The sequence below is a fragment of the Sceloporus undulatus genome, chromosome 11 (assembly GCF_019175285.1).
Source record: "Sceloporus undulatus isolate JIND9_A2432 ecotype Alabama chromosome 11, SceUnd_v1.1, whole genome shotgun sequence".
NCBI classification, from domain to species: Eukaryota; Metazoa; Chordata; class Lepidosauria; order Squamata; family Phrynosomatidae; genus Sceloporus; species Sceloporus undulatus.
Window position 1 is genome coordinate 7,394,335 of NC_056532.1, and position 19,958 is coordinate 7,414,292.

Below are 19,958 nucleotides of genomic sequence, written 5' to 3' on the forward strand. Positions count from 1 at the left end.
CCAAGCATCTTTTCTAGTGAGTCCTGTCTTCTCCTGGAGTGCGCAGCGAAGTCCTTCTAGGTTATAATAAGGTCAGGAAAGTTTCAAAGTGTCTTTGATCGTCTGTACAAGCTTCTAAGCAGCAAATCCCTTCCTTTCTTTCCCCCAGTGGGTTTTGCGAACACCGAGCACACAGTTAAAAAATGTAGCGGTTAAAACCTCAGATCCCTCTAAGTGCTGGGCTTGACGTGATCCGAGCGTCATTCCCTTTGCTGGATGGAGTGGATTGGGTTTTTTAGTTTCCTGACTCAACATCTTGTCCTCCTTGGCTTGCCTCCTCCCTTCCTTCTGTCTTTCTCGCTCCCCCTTTCCCTCTGGCAAAGCTGACCTCCTCGCTCTCTCTCTCTCTGGAGACTCTTGAGATCCAGCCGCGCATGGCCCTCCCAACTAGTCATCCTCTGAGCTCATGCCACATCGGTCGACTGTAATGCGAGGAGGAGAAGAAAACCGCTCAGCTGTCCTCGAGCCAAAGGAAAACTGATGCAACCTTGCCCTGGTCTGGAGGTTGCAAGTCTGGCCAAATAAACAGAGGGACTGAGACACCTTTAAGTGGACACTCCAGCGGAGCCTTAGCAAATGCATTCCTGGGGCGCTCCAGAGGCCGCAGGAACGCCATTTCAAAAAACAAAACCCCTACTTTTGGCTCTGGGATTATATATGTTAGGCTTACTTTCTTCCGCTGTTGAGGAAACGCTGCAGGGCTGCGTTCCCTGATGGGCCTTTCTCTCTTTCCATTTCCTGCAGCTGAGATTTAATGGGTTTGAAAGACAAGTTGGATGCTTCTAAGCTTGGCTGTCCAGCCTCATCTCCTTCAAGGTTTTTGGCTTTAAATGGCATACCTTCCCAGTGTCCTGATCTGGCAGGGACAGTCCCAGTTGATCCTCTGCTATCCCACTTTTTCAAATGTCCCCGTATCTCTAGCCTACTCCCAGTTTTACCCCGATCCTTAGTTTATTTCAGTTGCTGCAAACTGAGTTCAATGTGCAGATGTTGCACCTGTGAAATGCTGGAAGGTATTGATGGAGAAGACAGACTGTTCTTTTTGGTAGTCCAAGGCCTGTTCCAGACTGCCAAAATAAAGCTGCTTGGGGTCTCTTTGGAGCTATGCTATTTAAATGACGCATGGGTCCTAAGAGTCCGGAGGTCGCGCCAAAGCCACACTCCATTCCTAAGCACTGGAGTGCAGCTTTTGGTGCAGCTTCCGGATTCTTAGGATGCATGCATCATTTAAACAGCATACCTCCAAAGAGACCCAAAGCAGCTTTATTTTGGCAGTCTGTAACAGGCCCAAGACCTGTATCCAAAATGGATATCTGGAAAAAATGTCTCCACCTCCTGGGATCTTTGTGCTTTCCTTGAGCTGTTGTCTTATGACCTCCTCTCTCTCCTTTCCTTCCAGCTGAAACTTTGGAACAAGTTCAGAGTCTCCAATATCCCGTCGCTGATATTTATAGATGCCAACACCGGGAAAGTCGTCTGCCGGAACGGACTCTTAGTAATCCGAGATGACCCAGAGGGTAAGTCCGGTCCTGGGGTCCCCGTGTCACCGTCTGAGCTTACTTTTTAAAATGTGACAGGTAAAAATGGGCACAAGCCTCCGAGATCTTTGGGTCTCTTTGTCGGGCAAGATGCTATAAAAAGGATGCCCCTGAAAGCTTGCATGAACACCTAAGGTTTTCAGACAGTGCAGAAGGCTTAGGAGAGAGTCTGAAACTCCTTTGGGATCCCGTGATGCTCCTTTTATGCTTCATGGCTTCTGTGCTTCTCTCCTTTCCCTGTTGCAGGTCTGGAGTTCCCTTGGGGTCCCCGGCCGTTCACCGAGGTGGTCGCCGGACCCCTGCTCTGGAATAGCGGCCAGTCTCAGGATAGCACCATTCTGGAGGGCTCCCATGTGGGGGTTTACTTCTCTGCACACTGGGTGAGCCACACATTTTATCTTAACCTTCTTTCTTTTTTGGAAGGGTAGTGAGGAGACCCATAGTTTCATGTCTGGCCAGGTCTGAACCCAGTGGCAACTCTTGGCTTCTGAGTTAGCGGGGAAGCAAGTTGAGTCTGGATTTTAGTTCACCTGTTACAGACTGCCAAAATAAAGCTGCTTTGGGTCTCTTTGGAGGTATGCTGTTTAAATGATGCATGCATCCTAAGAATCTGGAAGCTGCACCAAAGCTGCACTCCGGTGCTTAGGAATGGAGTGTGGCTTTGGCGCGACCTCCGGACTCTTAGGACCCATGCATCATTTAAACAGCATGCCTCCAAAGAGACCCGAAGCAGCTTTATTTTGGCAGTCTATAACAAGCCATTGTGAAAGAGCTTTCCAAAGATCTGAACTAGTTCTGGGGATACAGTCCAGCACTACATGGGATAGCTCCTTTAAAGTACAGGCTAAAATCCAGAGTGGATGTATTGCCCCAGTCTCATGGACGCCAGTGGCAGAACCCCAACATTGGGTGGGGGATATGGGTTGACACTGTCTCAGAGCATGTGCATAGTCCCCTTCCCCATACCTTGAAGAAGTACAACCAACACTGCTGTGGAAGCAATAATAAGAAGCAGACAAAAATGGGGATGTTTGACTCCTACAATGTTTTTCGCTCTTTTTAATTTAAAGAGGATGATTTGAATTGTGATTTTTATTTTTTAGCTCAGTACAGCCTACGGCTAAACTGTCCTGATTCCAATTTTTACTCCATCTCTAGAGACGTTATGTCTGGTAGAACTGTCCGGGAAAGGATGCATTCAGTTCCAGTAGCAACGCATTGGCTTTGCCTGTTGTGTTTCGACAGGGAAAATGTGACAGCGTTCCTAGTCCGCAGTGTTCCTAGTCTTGCCACCCAGCTAACTGTAGATGCATGACTGGTTCCACTGCTGGCGGAAGCAGAGGAATGAAGAGCTTGTTCTCTTCCAGTTTATTCTCGCAGGCGATTCCTACTTGCTGTAGGGGACTAGGCGGGTAAAGCTGCGTATGAGATCGCAGACTTAATCCTAATCTTCTCTGCCTCTTTCTTTCCGCAGTGCCCACCCTGCAGAAGCCTTACCCGGGTGCTGGTCGAATCCTACCGGAAAATCAAGGAAGCGGGCCAAAAATTTGAGATTGTCTTCGTTAGTGCAGATAGGTAATGGATACTGAACCAGGGATGAGAAATATTTTTGCCCGGATGGGATGGATTTGACAGCTTTCACCTTTTGTGAGCAGACCAACTGTGTTTGTAATCTCTAAAATAGGTCTGGATGCTTGCGGCCAGGTTCGGTTAGGTGTCAAGTCAATAAGCCCTGCCACCTTTCTCTTCCCCCATTCCAGGTCAGAAGATTCCTTCAAACAGTATTTCAGTGAGATGCCCTGGCTAGCTGTCCCTTATGCCGACGAGGCGAGGCGGTCGCGTCTTAACCGGCTCTATGGCATCCAAGGTAAGACCAAAAATCCCAGAAGAAACAACAGGGTTTTCCTTTTCTTCCTGTAACATTAGCACCATGTGGCCTTGTGTGTGCATGTGCGCACTTTCAAGTCTTGACATATGGTGGTCCGCATGAATTTTGTAGGGTTTTCATAGGCAAGGAGTATTCAGAGGTGTTTTTGCCAGTTCTTTTCTCTAAACAAATACATTGTGCCCGCATTTTACACGGCTTCCAACATACACTGGAAACCATGATGGAAGGAAGGGAGGCACGCGCCAGAAGGAAACAATGGCACGCACTCCCATGGCGTGCGCCCTGTGTATCGCCGCCGTGCTGCTGCAGGCACGAGCCCCATTCATTTGAATGGGGCTTGAGCATCCGCATTTTTTCCTTCATGCCGGGGGTGGGTGGGTCCGGAACGGATCCCCCACATAAGGAAAGGGCGAACTGTATAGCCTATAGTACCTGGGATTTGTTGGCAGTCTCCCATCCAAGGTTGACATTGCTTACCTTCCAAAATCAGACAGGATCTGGTGCCGTTCAAGTATTTAGTCCTTACCAACTGTTTTATGAACATTGGATCTTCTTTGGTTACATTGCACCTTTCTTTTTGTATGTTGGATGGGGGATTTGGGGCACCGGAGTCCAAAGCAATCATTTGCCCAAGCTGTGCCTTTACCAACTATTTTCAGGGCAACATAAATATCACATCTCAACGTCTTCCACTTTCTTTTTATGTTGTGCATTTTCTTTCCTTGTTGTTGGCTGGGGGATCCTGGGCGAAGTAGCCCCAAACAGTAACATTTCCCAGCTGTTTCTAGGACCTTCCTCACTGTGCACATAACTCCAACCCTCTCAATTGCCGTAGGATACATCCTATGGAATCCTGGGATGTGTAGTTTGGGGGGGAGAGCTAGAGGTCTTTGGCTGAGTATTCTTAATACTTTACAAAACTACAGGGCCCCATTGGATGTAGCCGTGGCAGCTAACATTGGATTGGAGTGCTGTCATTGCGTGAAAGAGACTCACAAACAAGAATAACACACGGAGTGTCTTTGCAGCACACTTTTTCCCTAGAAAGTATTGCATTGTGTTCTACTCCTCCACTTACAATGAGCAGCATTGCAAGACTTCCTAAACCCTAGCAAAGTTCTTGGCAAAGGTTTATTGTTCCTTTCTCTCTTTCACACACACACACACACACACACACACACACACACACACACACACACATACATTGCTGCTCAAAAACATCCCCTTATTTTCCTTCTTCATGCCTCTGGGTTGTTGGACCGACTGCAAAGGCTTTCCCCTCTCCTTTTGTGCCTGTGTTTTCTGTTTCCCAAAACATAGCTGAAGTAGGGAGAGGACAAGGTCTCTTGTTCTCCCTGTGCCTCGGAGATGTGTACTTTAAAAGGATAAGAGGGTGGGAGAGTTGCGGAGGAATTATACACAGGCTCCAGGAGATTAATTTGGATGTGGCTGAATGCATCCATTCACAAGGATGAGGGAGAAGGGGTTTTTGCCTCTCCTCCTTAAACCCTCTCGCCTTTGCCATAGCTCAGTGGACGGAGTACTTGCTTGGCATGGGAAGTCCCGGGTTCATTACATTACATTTGTTAAGGCAAGTAGCCAGCATAGTCCCAGGTTCAAGACATCCCCTGTGCATTATTGAGGAGGAGGCAAGGTGCTACAACTCCCAGAATCTGGAAGCTGGGGTTTAAGCCTGCCATATTTCTGCACTGTTTTAGTGTGGGCCTCCTCGACTCTTCTTGCTTTTTGCTGGCTCCATAGAGATGGAAAGGAGGATGAGGGAAGAGAGAGAGAAAGAGAGAGTGTGTCCTTTGGCCACACATGGAAGAAACTCGATTCCGGGACAGCTGGGAACACAGGTGGCTGCAAGGAGATTGGCTCTCTCTTGACAAATGTCAGGGTTTTGGAAATGGAGGGGAACCGGGGAAGTGTGCAAGGAATATGACGGGAGAAGCCGAAAAAATGATCCCAAGGTGGCTGCAAAGGAGAAAAGAACTGTGAATGGTTGAGCGTCGGGGGATAAGCGTTCTGATCTACTCTGTGGTCATGTTAGCAGTGAGAATTCTGGGAGTTGTAGTCCAAAGAAAGGAACTCTTCCAAACTCTTCAGATGTCAGTCTCTCAAGGTGTTATCCTACTGATTATGTATTCTCATTAGTGTGCGTCTCACACAAGCTTACTCTCCTGCAGCTCTTTCTTGCCTTCCTCCTCTCACTCTCCTGTTTCTTTTCCTTCCCCTCTGCTCCAGGTATTCCAACTCTCATCGTCCTGGACCCCAAGGGGGACATCATCACCCGGCAAGGCCGAGTGGAGGTGCTGAACGACATGGAGTGCCGAGAGTTCCCCTGGTACCCCAAGCCCGTCTTGGAGCTAACCGACTCCAATGCCGTCCAGTTGAACGAAGGCCCTTGCCTGGTGCTTTTCGTAGGTAAGGAAACAGCCCTCTTTCTCCTATCTGCCTTCACTGCTGTATCCTATTTGGTGTACTGGAGATGTGGAGTTCCTGCATTTGCAAGGAATGGGACTTGCTGACCCTTGGGATTCCTTCTAATTCGATGTCTCTAATATACCTGAAGTCCCTCTTCTTCGCAGCTCTGCTGCTGACACCTCAACATTTCTGTCTCTGAACAAACCCAAGGAGAACTGGTTCCTGCCTATAGTAAGAAGGCTGCATCGTACCCAAACAATGGCCTCTCTACCCGCCCCAGGAGACGATGTCCGTTAATAGGATGAGCTCTTGTCGTGTGTCTGCCAGAGTTTTTTCACAATGGCAGTTCCATGTGCTGAGTTTGCTGCTTTTCTACCCGGACATCCTCTCCGCATCCGTTGATGGAGGGCTCCAGCTGTGTCTGAATGCGGTTGTTTGTAACCCCCTGGAGTGTGGGGCCAGTCCCCTCGCTTTTCGGCCGGCATACTTCTGAGCTCCCCCCCACAGCTGTGGGTTTGAATTAATGGCATCGGATGTGGGGCTGTGTCTCTGGTGTGTGCGCAGGACCTCCCCACGTAATGGATTCATTGGCTTTCAGTTTGATCTCGCTCTTAACGGGTGATTTCTTCCCAGCCCTTCGTTCGGACTCCTGGCGTGCGCAGCAGGCGTGCGCAGGCACACCGTTTAGATCCTTTTCTTTTCCCGTCGGCCTTTGGCCAACCTGCTCTTTCATGGATCTTCTTGCAGCGGGCAAATCCGCTTGTTGTGATTTGTACACCGTCTTAACGTTCCTTGGGAGGTAGACAGGGCTGCGAGACAAAGGAAAACCAGCCTTGCGGCTTCGGCTCTCCCTGTTTGGTTTGAGTATACACTCTGATTTGATTTTATTGATCACTTGTAAATCCGGAGTGGGCAAAGCGGGGCCCTCGCACCCCACTAAGCGGCCTCTAAACCACACCAAGTCTCCCCAAGTGTATGAAAGCATGCAAAAATACATCCTGGAATCCTGTACCATCCCAAAATACCTCTATTTTTCTCTGCAGTCCCTCTCGAAACACAAGCTTAGTCCTTCATTTTGCAAACCAATTCTCAGGGAGGTTCACACACCAGTCGTGGAGAAATACTTCTCGGCTTGCTTTCCCCCCCTAAAACCATTCATCACCAATTCTGGCCCTTTTGAACTCCCCTAACCCCTAATTCGCTATTCAAGCCTTATTTATGACACGGGGATCTGCCATCCCCGACCAGGAACCATCCCCGCTGTGTCTTCTTGGGGGTGAGTGGGAAGGAATAGAGGGCTGCGCATCCTGGGGAGTGATTGATGGGGCCCTGCTTTGCTAGTGATGGACAGCTCTGGAGGGGGTCCCATAGTAATGTCTCCCCTTCCCCAAAGGAGACGGAAATTGGGCAGATTTGACTGGGTTGGGGAGAGGATGATCCAGGGAGTATTGCCAAGGATTCGGTTTTAGAGAGTCATTCGCATCCCCATGTCCTCACACAACACCATGCGCCATTTGGCTCCCAGTGTTTGCCATGGAGGGACAAATGTCAACCTCTCCGCAACCCGACCTCCCTTGGAGATACCATCTATCTCTGTCACTCTTGCCGAGACGAGTAATAAAACAGAAAGGCAGGCTAGTAGCCTCTTTGTTTTACATTGTTCTTTATATCCTTACACCTTCTCTTGAAGTCGGGGGAAAAAATCCTTATAGTGAGCATTTAAAAAAGACAAATATGGGAGCCAACCCAATTGTATTCCCACCTTATGGGAAAAAAAGAGTGTATGGGGAATCCATAGCTAATGGAAAACTGGCTGTTATCTTTATGTTACCCTAATAGATGTTTCTTTTTTAAACCCAAACTTGTAGCACTTGGTTTTTAGGCATGTGGTTAAACGTGTGGCGCGTCCCTCCCCTTTGTTGGGTCTTTGGGAAATGGCATTGAGAGCTTTGTTTCATTTCTTTCTCTCGTTCTTAATAATAATAATAATAATAAAGGGAAATCAAAAATACAATAGAATCCGTCAGTCGCAGAGTTTGTTGCATGTAGCCCGAAGCCTTTGTAATAGACCAAATATACTATGAAAATGTCAGTACCATACTTGACGTTTCAAAAGGTTTATTATAAATACGAATAAAGGCAGCAATAAAGGCCATAATGCAGCCAAAAGGAGGAGTGCGCATGACAAAACCCAGCAGTAAACATTAAAACACCCGCTTGGTTAAGCAGTATGACAAACTCCGATACGGAAGAGGTAGCGCTCGGCCGTTAAAAGGCCTGCAACAATTTTAATACAGTCTTTGCCAGGTGCAACGCTTGAGTTGGGAAGAATCGCCATATCCTGGGTGCCACTGCCAAGAAAGCCTACTTGTAACTCCAGACATTTGCATGCATCCCCAAGTCCCTTTTGTGGTCTTTATCCTGCAGCCTGTGACCTAATGTTGCGTCGTGAAGGTGCCGGTCGCCAAGCGGTGCCCTTTTCGGAGACGCACAGTTCTGTCTCCGCTTTGCACACTCAGTTCCCATTGGGCCCTTTTCGGAGATGCACAGTTCTGCCTCTGCTTTGCACACTCAGTTCCCATTGGGCCACTTAGAGCCGTGATACTCAAAGCGGCGGTCCCTGGATCGGTGCCGATGCCCAAGCCATTATCTGCTGGTTTCCTGGGGAGTTTCCAAGGAAGAACAAAACATTTCTAGCCAGTGGGCACAAATGTGGTGCATTGAGAAGAACAGTAATTGCTATCCCCGGCACCATTATTTATTTGACACGCCCCAGAATTTTGATCAAACGGATTTGCTCTCCTCGCCTCTCTTTCGGTGCTTCTCGGAGCATCCAGTTTTCTTACCTGATTGGTTTCAAGGTGATGTTTTAAGCTGCTTGAGCTCTTTCCTGAACGGCGGGGTAGAAAGGTTTTTGAAGCAGCCGTGGATAAATGTAGGCCACAATTCTGCAGGAGGGCAAAAAAGGAGGCCGTCTAGACGTGGGGCTGGGAAGATGCTTTTGGATATTTGGTGCGGTTGTCGACGGGGAAAGGTTTCCTCTGGAATTTCTCCGGTCGACTAGGTTTGGCTGACATCTTGACTAGAGAATATAGCTTCCTCCTGGATGGAAAAGAAGCCGATTGGAAAGGCAGGAGTAAAAGAGAAAGGAACGGCTAAACCGGGGTGTGCAAAGTGTGATCTATGGACCACATGTGGCTTTGGGGCACCAGAATGTGGCTCCTAAAGCACCCCAGAGTTACAGACTGTCGAACAATGACTCCTCCCGAAAGCCCAAATACTGCAAATGCATTGGTTTTGCTCCCCTTTGCAGTTGTCCACCCCTGATCTAAACAGGCCTTTTTGGTTCAGTGCACCTTCCAATATGTCCCTTGTTTACTCCAGGCCAGACGTCATCTTCCCTATTCTTTCTCTGCCCCGCAGATTCTGATGATGACGGGGAATCCGAGGCAGCCAAGCAGCTCATCCAGCCCATCGCAGAGAAAATCATTGCCAAATACAAAGCCAAAGACGAAGAGGCGCCTCTGCTGTTTTTCGTGGCCGGAGAGGTACGGGGAAAGTGAGGCGAGGGAAGGTTGGGGCGATCCCTGTAACTTATTACATTCAGAATACAGGCAGGTGATTCTCGTGGCCTGCATCACCTTAGGAACTGGGATTTTATTTGGTGGTGGTGGTGGAAAATTATGGCACTTTGCATACACTCAGATGCACTTTTGCTAACTCAGTCCTGGTAGCAGGAAAGGGTGTGAGACCTCCATGTACCAGGGCGGTCCATCTTTGAATGCCAGTCCTACTGAAGAACATCCGTCCAAGTCGTTGGCGTTCGGACTAGGTGATCTTTTGAGCACATCTAGCAGCTTTGCCATTCTTATGTGCCCCCAACAACCTGGAACAAGCTTCCATGTCCCGTAGCAGTATACCTTTGAATATCACACCTCAGTGGCAGGGGCCAGCTGTTGAAGTGGGCTCTCCAGAAACATCTGGCTTGGCCTATTGTGCAAATCTAGTTATGGTTAATGATGACAGTTTCCCTTGAGCTTTCATAATGAGTTCCACCACAAAATACCTTTACACGGATGTATCCATCCAACCCAAAATTTGGCTGGACCTGTGGGTCCAGGAGCCTTGTTCCCAGCCTGAAAGACCCAAAATAGAGTAAATAATACAGTGCAGATGTGCGGCTCCTGGCTTCTGGAAACCCCTTTGTGCCTCTTCTCTCTGGTCCAGCCCTCCATGTCCATTGCCACCCACCTTCTCCTCCACCTCTGGGACTTCTGAATATGCCCCTTGTAGGGAAAGCAAGCTTTAAAACAAAGGTCCCCCAGCCCCCCCTTCTCCCATAGCTGTGGGGAAACTTTCCCCCCTTCTCAGCCTTCATTTCCAGCTCCCGCTCTTCTCTTTCTCCCATGCCTCTCAGTGGTGGCCGCCGATACAAAAACAGGAACAAAACAACACTGCCCTTCATTCATTCCCAGCGCCATCTGCTTGGCTGCTCGGCCGACAGACCCTTGAATGACCCATTCATCACCTCTGCTGCGGCTCTGGGGCGCCCCCCCATGCCAGGGGAAGGGGTGCCGATGGGTGCCGCCCCGGCGTTGATTTACAGGCACTGCGGTTTCAGGCCGGCTTTTCCGTGCATGTTTTTTCAGCGCATGCCTCCTTTAACATTAATACACGGCGGAGAAGCAAATAGGTGAATGGCGTGAAAAGCAAACCTCGCGGCGCTCCACCTTTGTGGGCCACCCATAACCGGGGTCAGCGGGAGACGCCCTCGCTGAGCTGCCTTTGGCTCCTGGAGCCGCCTCTTGGGAGGCGACACGCCGACCCTGCGGGGTTGAGGGGCTGGGAGGTTCCTTTGTCGGAGAAAAAGCAATATGCCTATTGTGTTTTCTTTTTGTTCCTCGCCACCCATTTAACTCCAAAATGGAGGAGGGTGAAATGAATAGCAGAGGACACGGAGGGGCGGCGCCACTATCGACCGGCTTGGCAACAATGGCGTTCCGTCCTTCGTCCGGAAAGCTTGTCTGGATTTGCACCCGCATCCTGGCGTGCCATTGGACATCTCCTCTCCTCCGCCTCCCGATGTGCTGTCGGATTGGCGCTAGCCAATCGAGGAACAGTAATGGGCGATTGGCGCTTCAGGGCACCCCCCATACCACAGCTCAGCTTCCATGGCCCAGTCCAGCCTTAGTTGTGCGTTTGAGGATGGATGGCCGCCATTTTGTAGCTCAGGAGAAGCAGTGCTGCCACAAAGGTCTGCCCTGGCGTTGGGGTGGGCGTTTCGGCAGCCATTTGGGTGCCAAAAAGAGGGGAAGCTGGACCATAGAATTGCAGTCAGCCCTCCATATCCATGGGGTTTTTTTATCCACGGATATACATTCCAGAAAGCTTGATTTCGTCATTTTGTACAAGGGACACCATCTTACTGTACCATGACATTTACTTTTGTTATCCATGGGGGATCCTGGAACCAAACCACAGCGGATACCTTCCCCTGAAGCTAAGAGAGTGTAACTTCTCCAAAGTCACCCCTTAGGTTTCCACGGCCGAGTGGGAATTTGAACCCTCTTCTCCAGAGTCCTGGAGTCCCACATTCAAACCTCTTGCTCTCAGATAGCCTCTCCAAGAGGAAGGCTGATGCACAAGAGGAGTGGGGACAGATTCTATCGGCCTTTTGGTTCTGGCCTCCCCCACCTCCCCCAAAAGTGGGAGAAAGCTTAACCCCTGGCCTGGATTTCACCCTTTTTAAGCAGGCCAAAGAGGGGGGGCCTTCATCTGCAGCCCCTCGCCCTGGTTTTCATTGTCACTTGATGGACAGGCAGGGCCAGGAGGCAGGGTTGTGCCTGGCTGGGACAAAAGGCAGCGTATCTTCCTCTCTTCCCACCGAAATCTCTGCTAGATTGCAAGGCCTGCCTTGGGCTGACAATAATACGTCTTTCAATGCAGGGCCTGTTGTTCTTGCCACATAAAATCTAGGCCCCTGCCTGAAAGGAGCTTACAGTTGGATGAAAAGCCCTGTCTGGCTGCGCAGAGGTGCATAGAGGTGACAGCTTTCCCCTTCAGTATTTCGTAGTATACTGCCTCTGAATAAAGAGGTTCCACTCCATTTTGGAGAGACTTTGGAGATGGTTTTCATAAGGAGGACAGAAAACTGTAATAGGTGTCTAACGAAGACCAGAACATGAGGAAACAGTCTTCCTCAGACTACTTCTCTCTTGGCCATGCTTGCCTGGGAGCTGTAGTCCCCAAAGCCCCCTTTTCTCTGCTAAAACCACAACCGAGGGTGTCTAGTTAGAGACTAAGCTGCCTTCCTCATGGCTATCATGGTCCCGTGTGTCCTTTGCTTTCCGAACCGAGGTACGTTTGCATCTTCCTTTGCTTTTCCTGCCCCTTATCCTCAGCCTAACCAGGTTTTCTATTGGCTCTGTTTCTCCTTTCCTCTGGCATATCTGTAGGACGACATGACCGACTCCTTGCGGGATTACACCAACCTCCCCGAAGCCGCCCCGCTCCTCACCATCCTGGACATGTCCGCCCGGGCCAAGTACGTCATGGACGTGGAGGAGATCACGCCCGACATCGTGGAAGCGTTTGTCAATGACTTTCTTCTGGACAAGCTTAAGCCCGAGCCGATCTAAAGCGGATCAGAGGCTGGACGTGGGGGAGCGCGTGCATCTGGGGTGGGCGGGGGCCTTTTCTAGCGTCACTGCCCCGCTCCGCTCAGACTTTATTTAAAACGTTGCGGGGGTTTTGCCAAACCTGGCGCGCAACCCGACTCTTTCGGTGGTCTCGCGGTGCCTTGTTTTAAAACAGCGTTTCTCCTCCACTCCTCTTAATTCAAGGTGCTGTTTGGAGTGAGGAGATGATGGTGGGGGGACTCGGCTTGTACCCTTCTGGATTCTCTTAGCCCAAAGCGTGTCTGCGCTCTGTTGAGACCTGACCCTTGGTGGCAGGTTGCTTTTCCCACACGGGGTGGGACCCTGGTTTTAAACATGGCAGTGTCGCGGGTTGGGATTTGGGGTTGCCGTACCCTGAAGACCTGTTCAGACAGAGAAGTAAGACCTCACAAGGCGGGCCAGAGCTAGACCGGGAAACTATGGCCTGTTCCAGACTGCCAAAATAAAGCTGCTTTGGGTCTCTTTGGAGGTATGCTATTTAAACAACGCATGGGTCCTAAGAGTCTGGAGGTCGCGCCAAAGCCACACTCCATTCCTAAGCACTGGAGGGCAGCTTTGGTGCAGCTTCCGGATTCTTAGGATGCATGCATCATTTAAACAGCATGCCTCCAAAGAGACCCGAAGCAGCCTTATTTTGGCAGTCTGTAACAGGCTTATGGGTCTTTTTTTGGAGGTCTGTGTGCTCTGGACTCTGGATGCCAATTGTTGTTGTTGTTTTTTCCTTGCCCCTTATTGAGAGCAGAGCTTTCTCGCTTTCCTGGTAGAACTCTCTGGCGGATGTGGCGTGTTGCTGTCAAAGCCTTAGCGGAGGAGGTCCAGGTAAGTGGCAGGTGCATAGTAGCAACTTTAGAAACAGCCCTTTGGTCGAAATGTATACTCACCGGGTGTGGAATCCAAACTCCTCTCTTCTTCTGGGAAAAGGATGCTATTCTCCTGTCTGTAAGCACATAAGCCGTTCCTCACCAGCTGCTGCTTTATGGTCTGAGTTGACTCTTCCCCCTCTTCACCCCATCGGTTTTGGTTTTGGGTCTTTGTGGGAAGCGGACTGCGAAGCAGAGTGGTCCTCCCATTTATTTAAAAGCACATCTCACAGCAACTGCAATTGCATTTCCCATAGCCTGCCTGCCATGAGGCTTGCAGGCAGTTATAGTGTTTTTGCAACCACTCAGATCAGGGAACTGACCTTGCTAAATTAAATCTGGGCTTCCCCATGCAATGGGGAAGAACATCAGAAAAGCTAACACACTGCACTAAATCAAAGGTTTGCCTACTCCAATGTACTGTTCACACAGTAGCCCACCATTTGACTCTGGGAAGCGCATGAGGAGGACATGAGAGCACCAGCAGCCTCCTTTCATACTCCCCAGTTACTGGGATGCATCAGTCAACTAGATTCTAGGTGACTTTCCCATAGACTCTGAGCAGGTTGGACTACTTTTTGTTGTGCCGAGAGATTTGAACCCACCCTCTCACCACCTCTCAGTGACTTTAAAATGAAGCCTAGAGTCATTTTTAATATGCTCCTCTCCCATCAGCCCCGTTTCCCCTTCGTCCCTTTTTTAATCCCTCATTTTTCATGACATACCCTATACACCCACACAGCCGATCTAGTCGGTCGAGCAACTCCCCATCGATGTGACTTTTGCCTTTTTGACCGTACCGTCTCTGGCCAATTTGAAGGGCGGGGGGGAAATGAACGCATCGGTTGAAGCGCGCAGCGGATGTTGTAAAAAACTGCACACGGTGATTGGAACTTTGTAATAAAAACTGTTCTAGGAACCCAACTTGCCAGGAATGTGGTTTGCCGTCACGCAGCCAAGTGGGCCGTGAAACCTTGGGGAGTGGGCCGAAAGGAGGACTCCAGCAAAGCAGCATGTTTGACAGGCTTGAGAAACATTTAACCACGTTTTAGGGGGGGGATGAGTAATGTGGAAGCACAAGGCAATTGTATAACTAAAACCACACCAAAGTGACACACAGCTTGGAAATGGGTCGTAAGGTCTACCCAAATGTTACAAGCCGGGGCGGGCAAACTTGGGGCCTTGTAAGTCTAGTTCAGGGGTAGGCAACCTTTTTGAGCCAGGGGCCGGGTTGCTGTCCCTCAGACAACTGGGGGGCTGAACTCAAAATGGCGCCCGGAGCGGCGCGGAAGCTGTGGCAGGGGCAGCAATCGGCGGCAGGACCGGGCTGGGGCCGGTCCCAAGGCCTCGCCGGGCCACATCCGGCCTGCGGGCCGTAGGTTGCCAACCCCTGGTCTAGTTTTTGACATTTGGCGAAGGTGCATAGTAGTCTGTACATACAACCACACACACAGTTCCCCAGATTCCTGGACCTGGAGGAGGTTTTAGCTTTACCCCACCAATTCTGAGTAAAGCTGCTGGAATGGGGACAAGATTAAATCACTCTCCGTTCTTCCAAATTTCAGGGAGGCAGGACGTTTTAACCTCAGCGCAGAAGCGAGAAAGCAGGCCTGCTGCTGTGAGTAAGAAGTTAGCAATCCTAGTACAGAGAAACAGAGAGAGAGAGAGAGGCATCATTCCTTTAGTCAACTTACAGGTAACCCCTATTACAGCACTTTCTTAGCAAGATTGATTGGAAAATGGCTTGGATGATACACTACCATCTTGTGGCGAAAATGCACTTTGCAGCCTGTGTTGCTGATCAAAAACATCCCAGTATGATGCAGTGGTTTTAAGACCCCCTTAAAAATCCTAAAGGCAAGATGAAAAGACACAGAGGAGCCTTACTAAACAGACATGGAGAGAAAATGAGAGCAATAATAAAGTCTTTATTCTGTGCACATCTGATCTCCATGCAAACAGCAAGGCTGCTCTTCAGCAGAAAACAAGAGCAAGTCTTTAATAGTAGGCTGGCTTTTTACGCTCAGGAAGCAATCCGTGGGAGAGAACAGGCCGCCTGAGTTTTCCGTCCGGAGGCCGAAACGGAGAAAAAGCTCTTAGAAATGGGCATGTTTTTCCAAGCAGGAATTTGCAAAGTCAGCCCAACCTGGCGCTGGAGGGGGAAAGGTATCTCCGCAGCAGGAAAGAAAACTGGAACCAGGAAGAGACACAAACATGCCTGAACAAAGAGGCTGGAGTTAACGGAGAAAGAGGGCGGCCCAAAGTAGCCTGCCAAAGGTGAAGATCTGTTTTGTGCCCTTGGCAGGAGATCAGAAAGAGACGCTGATGTCATTCCGGATCTTGCGCCAGCTGCTGAGTAATACAGACAGCAATGCCGCCTTTTCTGCCAGGAAAGGAAGAAAAATTGGGTGGGAAAAAGCAGGCTCTTTTCAAATATACCTTGGCAAATGCCGCCCGGGAGGAGGTGTTTTGGCTCTCTAAACTCGTGAGGGAGCAAGCTTGGGATTTCAAAACAGGACAGCTTTGACTTAACTGACTCTGAAGCCTCAGTTGCCTGTCTTCCTGACATTTTCTGGGCTCCTTCCATAATGGAGCTGTGGGAGCAATTTCACTGAGAGGGTGAGAAAGGGCTCCCAAGGCAGCTTGGGGTGGTGCATCTTGTTTTACATCCTCAGCGATGCCATAGGTGCCCAGGAGCATGGGTTGTCTCGACCTCCGCCTGCTGCGTTAGTCGCAGCTGTCTCTTGGCTTCGAAGAGCAGTATGCTAGCAGCCATGGCGGCATTCAGACTGTCCACTTCGGGGACTATGGGGATGAGTAACCTTTTCCCCTCCGTTTCCTGCGCCAGCTGCTTGGCTTCTTCACTCACGCCGTGGGTTTCCCCCCCAATCACCACAGCCACGCGAACGTCCATCCACGGGTCATAGCAACACTGGGCTTCCAGCTCAACCGTTTCGTGCTCCTCCAGGCTGTCCAGATGGTCACTCCGATCCGGTCGGTCCAGCTGGGCTTTCAGGTTGTAGGGCCTGGCGACCCAGCCGTGGCTACTGGCCTTGGCTGGGCGCGGCGGCTCCGTCTCAACTTGAGGGGCAGCGTGGGAGCCATCAGCCACGTAGACACAGCTTTCGGGGAGAAGGTAGTTGGGCACGACCTCCCATTCCAGGTTGGAAATGATGGGGAGGCGGAAATGAGCGCCCATCCCCGCCCGGAGCACTTTGGGTTCCCAGGCGTCAACGCATCCTGAAGCAGGAGAAGGAGATGGAGAAAAGAGGTACGATTAAACCCCCAGAAGAGATGGATTGGCAGCAAACCAAGAACAATGGGCAGCGCAAAGCTAATCATTTCCAGCTATTCCTCCCCATCCATTGGCTCTAATTGGTGGATCCTGGGACTGTCCAATCCTGCTGACTCCAGAGGAGGCCAAGCACTCTCACAAGGGCCTTTCCTCTTAACCTGCTCAAGAATAAATGCCTAATCCTAACCAGCCCCTTTCCACTGCTTAGACAACAGGGCCTACCTTTCACAAGCAACACCCGGCTGCAGCCTGCTCCGGCTGCCGACCTCAGGATGGTGCCCAGGTTTCCCGGGTCACGGATGTTGTCGCAGATGAGTGAAAGAGGCAGCCGATGGTGGCGCTGGACCTCAGGATAAGTCATTTTGGCATGGTCTGGCCTGGAGAAGATTCCTGAGGGAAGAGAGAAGCAAATGAGGTGTGTGGGGTAGTCTTTAGGAGCACCTAACTGGCACATGGGATATCACTTAGAATCATAGGATCATAGAGTTGGAAGAGACCGCAAAGGCCATCCAGTCCAACCCCCTTCTGCCATGCAGGAAATCTTATCAACAGGGAGCCATGGAAGTCATGAAGGCAGTTTCAGTCCCTGTCTCCTCCAGCCTGAAATACCTCATAGGGTCAAGAGTTGGCGCGGAAAGGAGCCATGTATTCATCCTGTCCTCATGAGAGAAGATACGACATGAACGTGTTTATGCTTTCCATAAAGAAGGATACGTAACTCTAAATTAATGTATTTAAAAACAAACAGAAGCATCAGGACTGTCTAGGAGCCCAAGGAAGGGTTCTCAGAAGCTGTCCCTCGCCAAACATTGGTACTCCTCGCTATTAAAACCCTGCGCATGGATCCCTCCCTTTCACATCTGATACACTGGCTGCCGCCTCGAAGTCAGCTTACCGATCATCCCCTGAGGAGTCACGACGTCGGACCAGGTCTTGATGTCTTCAAATTTCACCTTGATGAGATTGGCGCCTTTCAGCTTGGCCGCCGGCAGCTCCTTGACGTGATCCACGGCGCTGAAGAAGAGCGTCTGGGGAACGGCGCCCGCCTCCAGGGCGTCCAGGATGAGCCTCCTGCCTTCCAGAACGATCTTCCCGTGCTTCTCGCGGAAAGCCCTCGACTTGGCAAGCGTCACCACTTTGCTGTTGAGCAAAAAAAGATCGGTTAAGGTCCTGGGAGCTTTTATTTGGCCTAGTACCACCTCACCTTTCCCCCCAAGGAATCGTTATTGTCGTGATTAGCGTTGGTATTAATATTGTATTCATTTACATCCCAGTACTGTAATAGGATTCGAGGCAACACCTTTTAAAACGACACAAGTTAAAGGAATATACCCAAACCTCAGTGTAAATATGAATGGTATTCCAAAGATATTTAATCTGTGTGGGGAACTTATATCTCAGGTTTCACTGAACTATGTAGAGAGATCTTGCAGCTCCTTTGAGGCTGACTAAAAGAAAGAAGTTGGCAACATGGCCATGGCTTTCATAGGCTTCAGTTCAGATGCAATTTAGTGGAGCGGAAACCAGGGACAGAAATGCATCTGAGGAAGCAGACTGAAGCCTATGGAAGCTGATGCCGGCAACTTCTTTCAGCCAGTCTCAAAGGTGCTGCAAGATCTCTTTACATACAGACCAATCTAGTTTGGTAATGTTTAGGCCCCCTAAAATGCCACGTTTAGAGGAACAGGTAACGTTGCGCGTCACTGGGAAGGTTAATGTCATCACAATGTTAAATGTAACAAAGATATGGCTGTGTTAAATCAGTATATAGAGAGAGATCTTGTAGCACTGAAAGAAAGAACTGGGCAGCCTGAGGTTTCAAAGACTTCGGTCCACTCCGTCAGGTGCATCTGGAGAGAATATGTAATGCTTGCTTAGTCTGTGGAATCAGGGATGTAGAGGTGTCTTGTAGCCCCTTTGAGAAAGACGTTGGCAGCATGAGCTTTTGTAGACTTTGGTCTACTCCCTCAGATGCATTTGACCAAACACGTATTCAAAGGCGTAGCCTTGTTTAGTCCGTGGAATCACTATTTAGCCCCTTTGAGACTCACTGAAAGAAGTTGGCAGCATGGGCTTTAACCTAGGTCTAAGCCTATTCCCTCAGAGGCATTTGCAGAGAGTATGTAACACGCATTCAGAGATATAGCCTTGTTAGTCTGTAGAATCGGCACGAAGACAAATGTCTTATAGCACCTTTGAGACTAATATCATCATCATCATCATCATCATCATCATGTTTTAGAATCCTAGAATCCTAGAGTTGGAAGAGACCCCAAAAGGGCCCTGATCCAGTCCAATCCCATTCTTCTGCCATGCAGGAACTCTCCATCAAAGCATCCCCATTCACCCATTCTTAGACTTTGGTCTACTTCCTCAGATGCTTCACTCTAGGAAAGCTCTTGCTGCCATCTTCTTCCTTTCAGTGAGTCTCAAAGCTTCAAATGACTACCTCCCACTATGCGGGACTACAACTCCCAGCGTCCCCTGCGGCGGAGGCCTGTCACCTCAGCCTCTTGTCTCCCATCCCCGCTCGCTCATAGCGCAGCTGGGCCTCCTCCTCCTCCTCTTCTTCTTCCTGAGGGGCCTTCTTCTTCTCCTTCTTCCATGGGACCGGGGCCTTCTTCCTGAGCCCGCTTTGGGCCTCGGGAAATGGGGAAAGCCCTCTAGGCGAGGCTGGTTGCTGCTGCGCAGCCGGAGGCAGGACTTGGAGGGGCCTCCTCCTCAGCCCCCGCAGCCCTCTCCTTCCCTCGGGGCCGCCGGGGCTCCTCAAGGCCGGCCTGAGGAGGGAAAAGGCCTCCCTCGTTCGCCTCATGAGCGCCGCCATTTTACTTCAGGGCAGCGGCTTCAAGGGGAGGAATCTCGCGAGACTTCCCCGCCGCGGCTTCTAAGAAATCTCGCGAGACTTTCCCGCCGCGACGTTCCTCGCATTAAAAGGGCTTCCTTCGAGACAAAATGGCGGCGACGACCATAGATGTGACAAGGCCTAGAGCGGCGCGCGCAGAGTCCCTGACTGAAAAAAATAGAACTAGGCCTCAGTGAATTATTTCCAAAACTTAGGTCCTAAAAGTGTTTAGGTTTTTTGTATTGGAAGTTCACCTCCCAGAATTCCTGGCTGCTGCTGCTATTATTATTATTATATTTATTATACCCCGCCTTCTTCCCAGTCAAACAAACCAAACATTATATGTTTTATGATTTGCTTCTTTTTTTATATACTCTTAAAGACGGTGTCTT

The 19,958-nt window shown here is 50.0% G+C and overlaps 3 protein-coding genes across 3 annotated transcripts in view; 1 reads left to right on the forward strand and 2 right to left on the reverse strand.

Annotated features, from left to right (window-relative positions):
* Positions 1 to 13,051, forward strand: part of NXN (nucleoredoxin) — a 37,823-nt gene extending 24,772 nt beyond the window's left edge. Inside the window, exons 2-8 of the mRNA XM_042442373.1 lie at positions 1,439 to 1,556; positions 1,824 to 1,957; positions 3,052 to 3,152; positions 3,338 to 3,444; positions 5,713 to 5,892; positions 9,316 to 9,440; positions 12,348 to 13,051. Coding sequence (XP_042298307.1) covers positions 1,439 to 1,556; positions 1,824 to 1,957; positions 3,052 to 3,152; positions 3,338 to 3,444; positions 5,713 to 5,892; positions 9,316 to 9,440; positions 12,348 to 12,530 — 948 coding nt within the window. The 3' untranslated portion in view covers positions 12,531 to 13,051. The remainder of the gene's footprint in view (positions 1 to 1,438; positions 1,557 to 1,823; positions 1,958 to 3,051; positions 3,153 to 3,337; positions 3,445 to 5,712; positions 5,893 to 9,315; positions 9,441 to 12,347) is intronic.
* Positions 1 to 19,958, reverse strand: part of SHPK (sedoheptulokinase) — a 938,822-nt gene that overhangs the window by 330,793 nt on the left and 588,071 nt on the right. The window lies entirely within an intron of this gene.
* MRM3 (mitochondrial rRNA methyltransferase 3) lies at positions 15,338 to 19,565 on the reverse strand. The gene is made up of 4 exons (XM_042442374.1): positions 19,229 to 19,565; positions 17,620 to 17,864; positions 16,947 to 17,114; positions 15,338 to 16,669 (listed from the first exon to the last, which is right to left on the reverse strand). The coding sequence occupies exons 1-4, from the start codon at positions 19,546 to 19,548 to the stop codon at positions 16,101 to 16,103; spliced, it is 1,302 nt and encodes a 433-aa protein (XP_042298308.1). The 5' UTR covers positions 19,549 to 19,565; the 3' UTR covers positions 15,338 to 16,100.